The sequence below is a fragment of the Salvelinus fontinalis genome, chromosome 30, assembly GCF_029448725.1.
Source record: "Salvelinus fontinalis isolate EN_2023a chromosome 30, ASM2944872v1, whole genome shotgun sequence".
Lineage (NCBI taxonomy): Eukaryota > Metazoa > Chordata > Actinopteri > Salmoniformes > Salmonidae > Salvelinus > Salvelinus fontinalis.
This window is the reverse complement of record NC_074694.1, coordinates 20,033,757-20,049,427: the sequence shown is the minus strand read 5'-3', so window position 1 is coordinate 20,049,427 and position 15,671 is coordinate 20,033,757. Positions and strand designations below refer to the sequence as shown.

Below are 15,671 nucleotides of genomic sequence, written 5' to 3'. Positions count from 1 at the left end.
AGGTACGGCCTCAGAGGCGCATAAAGCCTGTCGCATGCTTCCTAGTCAAAACAGTTTGCGCATATGTTATGACAATTTTGGGACGTTTTGGTGTTCGGGAGTTTTTTTCCCGGCTGTTCATACACACTTTTCTTCAGGCAAGTTGATTTTTTTAAATGTTAAAATGTTAATTTAACTAGGCAAGTCTGTTAAATTCTTATTTACTATGGATGGGATCCTTCAATAAAGTAATTGTCGTCATCGAGAGATGACTAGTTTTCATGCAAATGTTTTCACTTGAAATATTACACCAAACATCTTATTTAGAAGTAAAGTTGCACAACTAAGACCTAAGCAATTAAAAAAAAAATCTTAAATCAAGAAATCTAATACATTTTTATCCTAATTCAGACTATTTTGGGGAAGTGTATAATGGCTGTTGCTATGGCGTCCCAAGAGGGACAAACCATAATATTACTGCTTTTTTCAAATGCTTCAAGTCTTTTAAGGGAGCAGCTATGTGAAGCACAGACATTCACTTTGCCTAGCCGAGTTCTGCTAGGAGCAAACCGAACCTAGTAGGGATGTTTCGATTCACCGATAGGGGTCCCTGGTTCAACTATTCTTGATAGTTCTGCTTTAAAAGGTCAGTGCAGTCAGTCATGTTTTTGCGTAAATAGTGTAAATGTGTAATTTCATAACAAGGACAAGTTTTACGAGCCGCACTGGTCTGAACAGGAGAAGATCAGCTCTCCTCAGTAAAGTTCAAAACAGTCAAAACTATTCGCTTTTAGAGAGTGAAATTCAATCTACAGTATCTTATATTAATTGGCTATGTATGTCATAGCTAATTTCTAAAGATACATATTGACATATTACTAGCTCAATTTTTCATCTGCTATATGACAAGTGACAAAAGTGGGGACAAAAATATAAAATGCCCCTAATCTGATAGTGGTAGATGCTCAGTCTGCCCTATGGCTATATAGTCAGAAGTCAGAAGTTTACATACACCTTAGCCAAATACATTTAAACTCAGTTTTTCACAATTCCTGACAAAATTCCCTGTCTTAGGTCAGTTAGGATCACCACTTTATTTTAAGAATGTGAAATGTCAGAATAATAGTAGAAAGAATGATTTATTTCGTCACATTCCCAGTGGGTCAGAAGTTTACATACACTCAATTAATATTTGGTAGCATTGCCTTTAAATTGTTTAACTTGGGTAAAACGTTTTGGGTAGCCTTCCACAAGCTTCCCACAATAAGTTGCGTGAATTTTGGCCCATTCCTCCTGACAGAGCTGGTGTAGCTGAGTCAGGTTTGTAGGCCTCCTTGCTCGCACACGCTTTTTCAGTTCTGCCAACAAATTGTCTATAAGATTGAGGTCAGGGCTTTGTGATGGCCACTCCAATACCCTGACTTTGTTGTCCTTAATCCATTTTGCTACAACTTTGGAAGTTTGCTTGCTCATATCCAATCAATAGAATTTACCACAGGTAGACTCCAATCAACTTGTAGAAACATCTCAAGGATGATCAATGAAAACAGAATGCACCTGAGCTCAATTGAGTCTCATAACAAAGGGTCTGAATACTTATGTAAATAAGGTATTTCTGTTTTATAAATTTGCAAAAATGTCTTAACATGTTTTCACTTTGTAATTGTGGGGTATTGTGTATAGATTGCTGAGGATTTATATTTTATAAAATTTTTACAAAATTTGGAAAAAGTCAAGGGGTCTGAATACTTTCCAGTACCAGTCAAAAGTAGGGTTTGTTATTTTTACTATTTTCTACATTGTATAATAAGTGACTACCTCAACTATGAAATAACGTATGGAATCATGTAATAACCAAAAAAGTGTTAAACAAATCAAAATATATTTGAGATTCTTCAAAGTAGCCACCCTTTGCCTTTGACAGCTTTGCACACGCTTGGCATTCTCTCAACCAGCTTCATGAGGTAGTCACTTGGAATGCATTTCAATTAACAGGTGTCCCTTAGGTTCATTTGTGGAATTTCTTTCCTTAATTGCGTTTGAGCCAATCAGTTGTGTTGTGACAATGTAAGATTGGTACACAGAATATAACCCTATTTGGTAATAGACTAGAGTCTATATTATGTCAAGAACAGCTCAAATAAGCAAAGAGAAATGACAGTCCATCATTACATGAAGACATAAAGGTCAGTCAATATGGAAAATTTCAAGAACTTTGAAAGTTTCTTCAAGTGCAGTCGCAAAAATCAACATAAGTTCATTAGAGTTTACCAGCCTCAGAAATTACAGCTCAGTTAAATGCTTCAGAGTTCAAGTAACAGACACATCTCAACATCAACTGTTCAGAGGAGACTGTGTGAATCAGGCCTTCATGGTCGAATTGCTGAAAAGAAACCACTACTAAAGGACACCAATAAGAAGAAGAGACATGCTTGGGCCAAGAAACACGAGCAATGGACATTAGACTGGTGGAAATCTGTCCTTTGGTCTGATCAGTCCAAATTTGAGATTTTTAGTTCCAACCGCCGTGTCTTTGTGAGACGCAGAGTAGGTGAAAGGATTATCTCTGTATGTGTGGTTCCCACCATGAAGCAGTGCGGAGGGGGTGTGATGGTGTGGAGGTGCTTTGCTGCTGACACTGTCAGTGATTTATTTAGAATTCAAGGCACACTTAACCAGCATAGTTACCACAGCATTCTGCAGCGATACGCCATCCTATCTGGTTTGCGCTTAGTGGGACTATTACTTGTTTTTCAACAGGACAATGACCCAAAACACACCTCCAGGCTGTGTAAGGACTATTTGACCAAGAAGGAGAGTGATGGAGTGCTGAATCAGATGACTTGACCTCAACCCAATTGAGATGGTTGGGGATAAGTTGGACCGCAAAAGGAAAAGTAGCCAACAAGTGCTCAGCATATATGGGAACTCCTTCAAGACTGTTGGAAAAGCATTCCAGGTGACTACCTCATGAAGCTGGTTGAAAGAATGCCAAGAGTGTTCAAAGCTGTCATCAAGGCAAAGGGTGGCTACTTTTGGGGTTACTATGTGATTCCATAAGTGTTATTTCATTGTTTTGATGTCTTCAATATTATTCTACAATGTGGAAAATAGAAAAAATAAAAACCCTTGAATGAGTAGGTTTGTCCAAACTTGACTGGTTCTGTATATTTATTTTTTTACAGACAATTGTTTTCGTTGTCATTCAACCATTGGCTTAAAATGTGATTTTACCCACAGTTCTGATTTACTGAGACTAGTCATGTTGCTCCTCCTCCCTTGCAGAGAGAGCATCCTTGCATCTTGATGTGGTAGGTGTAGAACCTGAAAGGCTGTTTTCTGGGGGACGTAGTACTACCCTTAGGCGGTATATTATGTGCTTCCAGGTTCTGAGCCCTGTAGAACTCCGCTCTGGCATGGCAAAAACTACAGCGACTCAACAACAAACGTATATCCTTCCGAAACGATCGAGTAAATATGGTGTAGAGGAAGGGGTTACAGAGGGAGTTGATTGGGTAGAAGAGGACGAGCAGGATCTTGGAGTGGGAGACGGTGATGAGGGGCATGCGGAGGGCCGCCGAGATGCCGAAGAAGGAGATGGGTGCCATGCAGATAAAGTCGGTGAAGATTAGGACGGCCATGCGCTTGGCGATCTTGGAGTCACCGTGACGGATTGCTAGGTCGGGGTTGTGGATGGACAGGTAGATGCGTACGTAGCAGTAGCAGATGATGAAAAAGGCAGTGACGTTGAGGAGGAGGAGTGCTACAACATACACCTGGGAGGCTAGGGACTCGATGTCCATGGGCAGGCAGATTGACACCTGGAGGATAAAATATCAAAGAAAGTCAATCAATCAAGTAAATGTATAAAGCCCGTTTTACATCAGCAATTGTCATGAAGTTATTTTACAGCAGAAATAAAAAGGCTGTGAATGTTCATCTACTACAGTATATGTTCTGTGTAAAGTGAATGTTTGAATACGGGTCCAGGTTTACAAAAAGCATCACAGATTAAGCCTTGTCCTGGTCTAAAAAGCATGTTCAATGGAGACGGAAAGTGCTGTATAGTCTAGGACTAGGCTTAATCTGTTTCTGGTAACCGGCCCTTTGTTAATACAGGCCCTAAATTGTTATATACACTGCTCAAAAAAATAAAGGGAACACTTAAACAACACAATGTAACTCCAAGTCAATCACACTTCTGTGAAATCACTGACTTCTGTGAAAACACTGATTGACAATAAATTTCACATGCTGTTGTGCAAATGGAATAGACAAAAAGGTGGAAATTATAGGCAATTAGCAAGACACCCCCAAAAAAGGAGTGATTCTGCAGGTGGTGACCACAGACCACTTCTCAGTTCCTATGCTTCCTGGCTGATGTTTTGGTCACTTTTGAATGCTGGCGGTGCTCTCACTCTAGTGGTAGCATGAGACGGAGTCTACAACCCACACAAGTGGCTCAGGTAGTGCATTTCATCCAGGATGGCACATCAATGCGAGCTGTGGCAAAAAGGTTTGCTGTGTCTGTCAGCATAGTGTCCAGAGCATGGAGGCGCTACCAGGAGACAGGCCAGTACATCAGGAGACTTGGAGGAGGCCGTAGGAGGGCAACAACCCAGCAGCAGGACCGCTACCTCCGCCTTTGTGCCAGGAGGTGCACTGTCAGAGCCCTGCAAAATGACCTCCAGCAGGCCACAAATGTGCATGTGTCTGCTCAAACTGTCAGAAACAGACTCCATGAGGGTGGTATGAGGGCCCGACGTCCACAGGTGGGAGTTGTGCTTACAGCCCAGCACTGTGCAGGACGTTTGGCATTTGCCAGAGAACACCAATATTGGCAAATTCGCCACTGGCGCCCTGTGCTCTTCACAGATGAAAGCAGGTTCACACTGAGCACATGAGCACATGTGACAGACATGACGGAGTCTGGAGATGCCGTGGAGAACGTTCTGCTGCCTGCAACATCCTCCAGCATGACCGGTTGGGCGGTAGGTCAGTCATGGTGTGTGGTGGCATTTCTTTGTGGGGCCGCACAGCCCTCCATGTGCTCGCCAGAGGTAGCCTGACTGCCATTAGGTACCGAGATGAGATCCTCAGACCCCTTGTGAGACAATATGCTGACACATGCACATTTGTGGCCTGCTGGAGGTCATTTTGCAGGGCTCTGGCAGTGCACCTCCTTGCATCCTGGATGAACTGCACTACCTGAGCCACCTGTGTGGGTTGTAGACTCCGTCTCATGCTACCACTAGAGTGAGAGCACCGCCAGCATTCAAAAGTGACCAAAACATCAGCCAGGAAGCATAGGAACTGAGAAGTGGTCTGTGGTCACCACCTGCAGAATCACTCCTTTTTTGGGGGTGTCTTGCTAATTGCCTATAATTTCCACCTTTTTGTCTATTCCATTTGCACAACAGCATGTGAAATGTATTGTCAATCAGTGTTGCTTCCTAAGTGGACAGTTTGATTTCATAGAAGTGTGATTGACTTGGAGTTACATTGTGTTGTTTAAGTGTTCCCTTTATTTTTTTGAGCAGTGTATATATATATATTTATTAAAAAATACATATATATTTAAAAAAAAATATATATATATATATTGAACATAAACGCAACTTAATATAAAATTATAAACGCAGCATGCAACAATTTCTAAGATTTTACTGAGTTGCAGTTCATATAAGGAAATCAGTTAGTTGAAATGAAATCATTACTCCCTAATCTAGGGATTCCACATGACTGGGAATACAAATATGCATCTGTTGGTCACAGATACCTTAAAAAAAAGTTAGGGGTGTGGATCAGAAAACCAGTCAGTATCTGGTGTGAACACCATTTGCCTCATGCAGCGCGACACATGTCCTTTGCATAGAGTTGATCAGGCTGTTGATTGTGGCCTGTGCAATGTTGTCCCACTCTTCAATGGCTGTGCAGAGTTGCTGGATATTGGCGGAACTGGAAGACGCTGTCGTAGACGTTGAACGAGAGCATCCCAAACATGCTCAATGGGGGACGGGTCTGGTGAGTATGCAAGCCATGGAAAAACTAGGCCATTTTTAGATTCCATGTTATATGTACAGATCCATGCGACATTGGGCCAGGCATTATCATGCTGAAACATGAGGTAATGGCAGGACAATGGGCCTCAGGATCTCGTCACAGTATCTCTGTGCATTCAAATTGCCATTGATAAAACACAATTGTGTTTGTTGTCCGTAGCTTATGCCTTCCCATACCATAACCCCACCGCCAACAGCAAACTTCTTGCCCACACGATGCAATACGCATGGTCTGCGGTTGTGAGCCCGGTTGGAAGTGGTAGAGAAAATGGAGGTGGCTTATGGTAGAGAAATGAACATAAAATTATCTGGAAACAGCTCTGGTGGACATTCCTGCAGTCAGCATGCCAATTGCATGCTCCCTCAAAACTTGACACATCTGTGGCATTGTGTTGTATGACAAAACTGCACAGTTTAGAGTGGCCTTTTATTGTCCCCAGCACAAAGTGTGTAATGATCGTGCTGTTTAATCAGCTTCTTGATATGCCACACATGTCAGGTGGATGGATTATCTTGGCAAAGGAGAAATGTGAAGTAACAGTGATGTAAACAGATTTGTGCACACATTTTGAGAGAAATAAGCTTCTTGTGCATATGGAGAATGTGTGGGATCTTTTATTTCAGCTCATGAAACATGGGACCAACACTTTACATGTTGAGTTTATATTTTTGTTCAACGTATATTTACAAATTCTGCTGACCTTAGTGTAGCTGCTGACCCCGAGGACAGGAAGCAGAGCGGCCAATAGGGAGAAGCCCCACCCCCCAGCCATCATGGCTACCACATGCCTCAGCCGCAGCCTCTTGTTCTTGTGCATGGCGTTGGTGATGGTGTGCCACCGCTCTAAAGTTATCATGGTCAGTGTGTAGACGGACAGCTCGCTGGCGAACACCGTCAGGAACCCCGCCACGCCACAGCCCGCACCCGTCTGCCAGAACGTGGCGTGGTTGTAGTATTCCTACAATATAATAGAACTTTATTATTAGATATGGAATAGAACTCCTACAATACAACTTTATTATTGGATATGGACTAGAACTCTTACAATACAACTTTATTATTGGATATGGACTAGAACTCCTACAATACAACTTTATTATTGGATATGGACTAGAACTCCTACAATACAACTTTATTATTGGATATGGACTAGAACTCCTACAATACAACTTTATTATTGGATATGGACTAGAATTCCTACAATACAACTTTATTATTGGATATGGACTAGAACTCCTACAATACAACTTTATTATTGGATATGGACTACAACTCCTACAAACAATAGAACTTTATTATTGGATATAGACTAGAACTCCTACAATACAATACAACTTTGTTTTTGGATATGGACTAGAACTCCTACAACACAACTTTATTATTGGATATGGATTACAACTCTTACAATACAACTTTTATTATTGGAAATGGACTAGAACTCCTACAATAAAATACAACTATTATTGGATATGGACTAGAACTCCTACAACACAACTTTATTATTGGATATGGACTAGAACTCCTACAATACAACTTTATTATTGGATATGGACTAGAACTCCTACAATACAACTTTATTATTGGATATGGACTAGAACTCCTACAATACAACTTTATTATTAGATATGGACTAGAACTTCTACAATAAAATGCAACTTTATTATTGGATATAGACTAGAACTCCTACAATAAAATACAATACAACTTTAGTGTCCAAATAGGAAAGGGTCATTACAGAAATAAAAACATTGGAAAGCAAGCATTACAGGGTCAGTCGCAGTGCAGCCCCCTTGGAGAAGTTTAGGGGTTAAGTCGTGCCTTGCTCAAGGGTTCATTGGTAGGTCGTTTGCAGTAATGTACTGAACTGAAAAGAGCAGCCCTACAGAAGCCAGTTCAGTCTCCACCTTTTCATAGCCCAACTTGAGACTTGAACCAGTGACCTTATGATATACCTCTCTAAGCCTTTGGGCTACGTACCTTGCGTGAGTGGTAGTCCATGGCTGCAATGAGGAGGAGGTAGATCCCCATGCAGAGGTCTGCGAAGGCCAGGTTACAGATCAGGAACCGAGAGACATTGAGCTTCTGGTGGCTGGTGAGCAGAATGATCAAAAATGTAAAAAAGAAATTCAATTACTTGAATATAAGTTGCAACTAAAGCATTGTTTTAATTATATTTTTCTTATTCAAGCAACATTTCTTAGTAGACCACACACTGTCAGTTTAAGCAAGACGATAAGAGTTGAGCACATTCTTTCCTATAGAATTAAATCGATTACGATCCATTCATTCCAATTCAATTGTTTTGGAATCTATCCCTGACAAAGATGGTTGGCATTATCAGCACACTTGTCCAGAGACATGCAAGTCTATGACATTGATGACTCTAGTTAATCCTAAATCTCTTTCTCTCCCTTCACCTGATGATCAGTACGACCAGCACGGCCATGTTCCCGGCCACAGCAAATACAGTGATGAGCCAGGTGACTGAGCGGAGGAAGGAGTACCCCAGCAGGTCCTCACAGGGGTTGAAAGCGTCGGACTCCGGGGTGCACTGGAAGGGTCCAGGACACAGGCTCAGCTGCAGGTCTGGGTATTGGAGGTTGATGTCGTACAGGTCTGTCACAATGTCTGCTGAGTGGTCCCTGTAGAAAAGGGGAAGACAACATGGATTTTCTCAACGTTAGGTGTAGAGGTAGAGACCGCCCCCCCAAAAAGAAAATGGGCAATCAAGGGAAAAACATTTTGAAAGCCTGATGACAGAACTTTCCCCTGATACATAGTGGAAATATTGTCTTACATGATTTCATCATCGTCATCGCACAACCTTTTGAGGTTCGGAGAGAGTGCATGGACAACTTTTTCCCTTTGGATGGATAAAGAGAAAAGGTTAGAGTAGACCATTGAGTGTCAACCTTTGTGTGTACCTGTGATGAGCACCTATGTGTATTTGTATTTATTAAGGATCCGCATTAGCTACTGCCACGGCAGCAGCTACTCTTCCTGAGGTCCAGCAACATTAATAAGGCAGCTATATACAATTTAAAATATTACATGACATTACATTTCCTACCACTTTACCCAATACATTTATTGTGTTCCCTCAGGCCACTACTCCACTATCACATACAGTTGAAATCGGAAGTTTATTAAAACTCGTTTTTCCACCACTCCACACATTTCTTGTTAACAAACTATAGTTTTGGCAAGTCCTTTAGGACATCTACTTTGTGCATGACACAGGTACTTTTTCCAACAATTGTTAACAGACAGATTATTTCAGGCATCATACACTGTTTTACAATTCCAGTGGGTCAGAAGTTCACATACACTAAGTTGACTGTGCCTTTAAACAACTTGGAAAATTCCAGAAAATTATGTCATGGCTTTAGAAGCTTCTGATAGGCTAATTGACATAATTTGAGTCATTTGGAGGTGTACCTGTGGATGTATTCCAAGGCCAACCTTCAAGCTCAGTGCCTCTTTCCTTGACATCATGGGAAAATCAAAAGAAATCAGCCGAGACCTCAGAAAGAAAATGTAGACCTCCACAAGTCTGGTTCATCCTTGGGAGCAATTTCCAAACGCCTGAAGGTACCACGTTCATCTGTACAAACAATAGTACGCAAGTATAAACACCATGGGACCACGCAGCCGTCAAACCGCTCAGGTAGGAGACGCATTCTGTCTCCTAGAGACAAAGGACCTTGTGAAGATGCTGGAGGAAACGGGTACAAAAGTATCTATACCGCTCAGAAAGGAAGAAGCCACTGCTCCAAAACTGCCATAAAAAAAGCCAGACTACGGTTTGCAACTGCACATGGGGACAAAGATCGTACTTTTTGGAGAAATGTCCTCTGGTCTGATGAAACAAAAATAGAATTGTTTAGCCATAATGACCATCGTTATGTTTGGAGGAAAAAGGGGGAGGCTTGCAAGCCGAAGAACACCATCCCAACCGTGAAGCACAGGGGTGGCAGCATCATGTTGTGGGGGTGCTTTGCTGCAGGAGGGACTGGTGCACTTCACAAAATAGATGGCATCATGAGGGGGCAAAGTTATGTGGATATATTGAAGCAACATCTCAAGACATCAGTCAGGAAATTGAAGCTTGGTCGCAAATGGGTCTTCCAAATGGACAATGACCCCAAGCATACTTCCAAAGTTGTGGCAAAATGGATTAAGGACAACAAAGTCAAGGTATTGGAGTGGCCATCACAAAGCCCTGACCTCAATCCTATAGAAAATTTGTTGGCAGAACTGAAAAAGCGTGTGCGAGCAAGGAGGCCTACAAACCTGATTCAGTTACACCAGCTCTGTCAGGAGGAATGGGCCAAAATTCACCCAACTTATTGTGGGAAGCTTACGGAAGGCTACCCAAAACGTTTTACCCAAGTTAAAAAAAATACAGGCAATGCTACCAAATACTAATTGAGTGTATGTAAACTTCTGACCCACTGGGAATGTGACAAAATAAATAAAAGCTGAAATAAATCATTCTTTCTACTATTATTCTGACATTTCTTAAAAAAAACTGGTGATCCTAACTGACCTATGACAGGGAATGTTTACTAGTATTAAATGTCAGGAATTGTGAAAAACTGAGTTTAAATGTATTTGGCTAAGGTGTACGTAAACTTCCGACTTCACTGTAATTACAATACAACATCCATGTGTACGTGCCTGTCTTATCATGTGTATGTGTGCCTGTGTGTGTCTCTTCAGTCCCCACTGTTCCATAAGGTGTTTTTTAAAATGTTTTTAAAAATCTGATTCTACTGCTTGCATCAGTTAGCTGATGTTGAAAAGAGTTCCATGTAACCATGGCTCTATGTAGTACTGTGCACCTCCCATAGTCCGTTCTTGACTTGGGGATTGTGAAGAGACCTTTGGTGGCATGTCTTGTGGGGTATGCATGGGTGTCTGAGCTGTGTGCTAGTAGTTTTGACAGACACCTCGGTGCATTCAGCATGTCAACACTTCTTACAATAACTGGTAGTGATGAACTCAATCCATCCTCCACTTTCTCCCCATTTTAGCTACTGGTGTATCAACATGTTTTGACCATGACAGTTTACACTCCAAGCAGTTTGGTCACCCCAACTTGCTAAATTTTCACATGATTTATTACAATATTTAGTTGAGGTTTAGGGTTTAGTGAATGATTTGTCCCAAATACAATGCTTTTAGTTTTAGAAATATTTATGCATGTGTACCTACTTGTCTTTGCGTCGCCAGGTGTGGAAGGCACAGCAATGGCTGGGGTAAGTGATCTCTGCCACCTCCAGCTCTAGGAGGCTTTCCAGAGGAGGTAGAGTCTTCAGGTACGGGGTAGAACGGGCAATCAGGACCTTTAAATGTTCCAAGCCTCGACGGGGGAGTGTGTCGAGAGCTGTGGAGGAGACGTCACTGGGCAACACACACAAGAAGATACAGGAAACACCTAAGTCAAATGTTGAAACATTTTTTCCTACCTGTTACAATATAACTTTATTGTCCATAGTTACAGTGAACAATGGAAAATCATCTTCTGATCTCTTCATTTCTCAACCCCTCCCACACATCTCACAGACACACAGTTGAGAGTTGCACAGGGTAAAGCTGCCGTGCAGCACCCCTGGATGGAGAGCATGTTGTGTGGTTAAAGGCCTTGCTCAAGAGCCCAATGGTAGGGGATTATTATTAGGATATGAACCCAGCAGCTCTCCAGTTGCCAGATCAATTTCTCCCTTTTTTCCCAAGCGCCTAGCCCGGGAATCCAGAAGGCGACCTTTCGGCTACAGGCCCAACTCCTTACCCGCTCGGGCTACCTACCCCCGAGACCTAACCCTGAACTTTCACCTTAAACTTTTACACTCTTTTGTTTTTAACAATGTCAAGCAGGATGCAAACAAACAATACAACAAGACTAGACAACATACCATTACAATCTAACAAATACAGAAGGAGACCTGGCCTCCAAATTGTGTATATACACTGAACAAAAATATAAACGCAACATGCAACGATTTCAAAGAGTTATAGTTCATATGAGAAAATCTGTCAATTGAAATAAATTCATTAGGCCCCAACCTATGAATTTCACATAACTGGGAATACAGATATGCATCTGTTGGTCACAGTGACCATTTGCCCACTGAAGTCGGGTCAAGATCCTGGTGAGGATGATGAGCATGCAGATGAGCTTCCCTGAGACGGTTTCTGACATTTTGTGCATATGGAAAATATTCGGAGATCATTTATTTCAGCTCATGAAACATGGGACCAACACTTTACATGTTGCATTTATATTTGTGTTCAGTATATCTGCAATATTAAAGCTGATCTGTTCAGGAGTTTGAGTGGTTACATTTCCCCAGCGCCAGCTGTGTTCCTTTTGTTATCATTCAAATAAAAGTTTATTTGTCACGTGCGTCAAATACAACCGGTGTAGACCTTAGTGAAATGCTTACTTACAGGCTCTAACCAATAGTGCAAAAAAGGTATTAGGTGAACAATAGGTAGGTAAAGAAATAAAACAACAGTAAAAAGACAGGCTATAAAAGTAGCGAGGCTACATACAGACACCTGTTAGTCAGGCTTATTGAGGCAGTATGTACATGTAGGTATGGTTAAAGTGACTATGCAAATATGATGAACAGAGAGTAGCAGTAGCGTAAAAGAGGGGTTGGCAGTGGTGGGTGGGACACAATGCAGATAGCCCGGTTAGCCAATGTGCGGGAGCACTGGTTGGTTGGCCCAATTGAGGTAGTATGTACATGAATGTATAGTTAAAGTGACTATGCATATATGATAAACAGAGAGTAGCAGCAGCGTAAAAAGAGGGGTTGGGGGGGCACACAATGCAAATAGTCCGGGTAGCCATTTGATTACCTGTTCAGGCGTCTTATGGCTTGGGGGTAAAAACTGTTGAGAAGCCTTTTTGTTCTAGACTTGGCACTCCGGTACCGCTTGCCATGCGGTAGTAGAGAGAACAGTCTGTGGCTGGGGTCTTTGACAATTTTTAGGGCCTTCCTCTGACACCGCCTGGTGTAGAGGTCCTGGATGGCAAGCAGCTTAGCCCCAGTGATGTACTGGGCCGTATGCACTACCCTCTGTAGTGCCTTGCGGTCAGAGGCCGAGCAATTGCCGTACCAGGCAGTGATGCAACCAGTCAGGATACTCTCGATGTTGCAGCTGTAGAACCTTTTGAAGATCTCAGGACCCATGCCAAATCTTTTTAGTTTCCTGAGGGGGAATAGGCTTTGTCGTGCCCTTTTCACGACTGTCTTGGTGTGTTTGGACCATTCTAGTTTGTTGTTGATGTGGACACCAAGGAACTTTAAGCTCTCAACCTGCTCCACTACAGCCCTGTCGATGAGAATGGGGGTGTGCTCGGTCCTCCTTTTCCTGTAGTCCACAATCATCTCCTTAGTCTTGGTTACGTTGAGGGATAGGTTGTTATTCTGCCACCACCCAGCCAGGTCTCCTCCCTATAGGCTGTCTCGTCATTGTCGGTGATCAGGCCTACCACTGTTGTGTCGTCTGCAAACTTAATGATGGTGTTGGAGTCGTGCCTGGCCATGCAGTTGTGGGTGAACAGGGAGTACAGGAGGGGACTGAGCACGCACCCCTGGGGAGCTCCAGTGTTGAGGATCAGCATGGCATATGTGTTGCTACCTACCCTCACCACCTGGGGGCGGCCCGTCAGGAAGTCCAGGGTCCAGTTGCAGAGGGAGGTGTTTAGTCCCAGGATCCTTAGCTTAGTGATGAGCTTTGAGGGTACTATGGTGTTGAACTCCGAGCTGTAGTAAATTAATAGCATTCCCACATAGGTATTCCTTTTGACCAGGTGGGAAAGGGTAGTGTGGAGTGCAATAGAGATTGCATCATCTGCGGATCTGTTTGGGCGGTATGCAATATGGAGTGGGTCTAGGGTTTCTGTGATAATGGTGTTGATGTGAGCCATTCCCAACCTCTCAAAGCACTTCATAGCTACGGACATGAGTGCTACATGTCTGTAGTCATTTAGACAGGTTGCCTTTGTGTTCTTGGGCACAGGGACTATGGGGGTCTGCTTGAAACATGTTGGTATTACAGACTCAATCAAGGACATATTGAAAATGTCAGTGAAGACACCTGCCAGTTGGTCAGTACATGCCCGGAGCACACGTCCTGGTAATCCGTCTGGCCCCGCAGCCTTGTGTATGTTGACCTGTTTAAATGTCTTACTGACGTCGGCTACGGAGAGCGTGATCATGCATTCGTCCGGAACAGCTGATGCTCTCATGCATGCCTCAGTTTTGCTTGCCTCGAAGCGAACATATAAGTGATTTAGCTCATCTGGTAGGCTCGTGTCACTGGGCAGCTCGCGGCTGTGCTTCCCTTTGTAGTCTGTAATAGTTTGCAAGCCCTGCCACGTAAGACGAGCGTCGGAGCCGGTGTAGAATGATTCAATCTTAGCCCTGTATTGATGCTTTGCCTGTTTGATGGTTCGTTGCAGGGCATAGCAGGATTTCTTGTAAGCTTCCGGGTTAGAGTCCCGCACCTTGAGAGGCAGCTCTACCCTTTAGCTCAGTGCGAATGTTTCCTGTAATCCATGGCTTCTGGTTGGGGTATGTACGTACAGTCACTGTGGGGACGACATGTACGTACAGTCACTGTGGGGACGACGTCCTCGATGCACTTATTGATAAAGCCAGTGACTGATGTGGTGTACTCCTCAATGCCATCGGAAGAATCACGGAACATGTTCCAGTCTGTGATAGAAAAACAGTCCTGTAGTTTAGCATCTGCTTCATCTGACAACTTTTTTAGAGACCGAGTCACTTGTGTTTCCTGCTTTAATTTTAGCTTGTAAGCAGGAATCAGGAGGATAGAGTTGTGGTCAGATTTACCAAATGGAGGGCGAGGGAGAGCTTTGTACGTGTGCATCTCTGTGTGTGGAGTACAGGTGATCTATAATTTTTTTCCTCTGGTTGCACATTTAACATGTTGATAGAAATTTGGTAGAACTGATTTAAGTTTCCCTGCATTAAAGTCTCCGGCCACTAGGAGCGCTGCCTCTGGGTGAGTGGTTTCCTGTTTGCTTATACAGCTGACTGAGTGTGGGCTTAATGCCAGCGTCTGTCAATGGTGGTAAATAAACAGCCACGGAAAGTATAGATGAACTCTAGACAAGTAGTGTGGCCTGCAATCACAATATACTCTACTTCAGGGGAGCAAAATCTAGAGACTTCCTTAGATTTCGTGCACCAGCTGTTGTTTACAAATATGCACAGACATCAGTGTGGCAGGAAGAATCCCACTGGACACACAAATAAAATACATTTTTATTTGTCACATGCTTCGTAAACAACAGGTGTGCTGCTCTATCTTGCCGGTGCGGTGTATATCCCGCTAGCTGAATATGCATGTCGTCATTCAGCCACGACTCCGTGATACATAGGATATTACAGTTTTTGATGTCCCGTTGGTAGGATATTCGTGATCGTACCTCGTCTAGTTTATTGTCTAATGATTGCACGTTGGCGAGTAGTATTGACGGTAACGGAAGCTTTCCCACTCGCCTTTTCCGGGTCCTGAACAGGCATCCGGCTCTTTGTCTTCTGTACCTGCGTCGCTTCCTCTTGCAAATAACGGGGATATTGGCC

At 42.9% G+C, this 15,671-nt stretch overlaps 1 protein-coding gene across 1 annotated transcript in view; it reads right to left on the bottom strand.

Annotated features, from left to right (window-relative positions):
* Window positions 1-1,766: 1,766 nt before the first annotated feature.
* The window catches only part of LOC129828771 (lutropin-choriogonadotropic hormone receptor-like), a 41,061-nt gene continuing 27,156 nt past the window's right edge, over window positions 1,767-15,671 (bottom strand). Inside the window, exons 10-15 of the mRNA XM_055889967.1 lie at window positions 11,260-11,448; window positions 8,840-8,905; window positions 8,460-8,684; window positions 8,020-8,131; window positions 6,743-7,000; window positions 1,767-3,800 (exon numbers count right to left, since the gene is read on the bottom strand). Coding sequence (XP_055745942.1) covers window positions 3,240-3,800; window positions 6,743-7,000; window positions 8,020-8,131; window positions 8,460-8,684; window positions 8,840-8,905; window positions 11,260-11,448 — 1,411 coding nt within the window. The 3' untranslated portion in view covers window positions 1,767-3,239. The remainder of the gene's footprint in view (window positions 3,801-6,742; window positions 7,001-8,019; window positions 8,132-8,459; window positions 8,685-8,839; window positions 8,906-11,259; window positions 11,449-15,671) is intronic.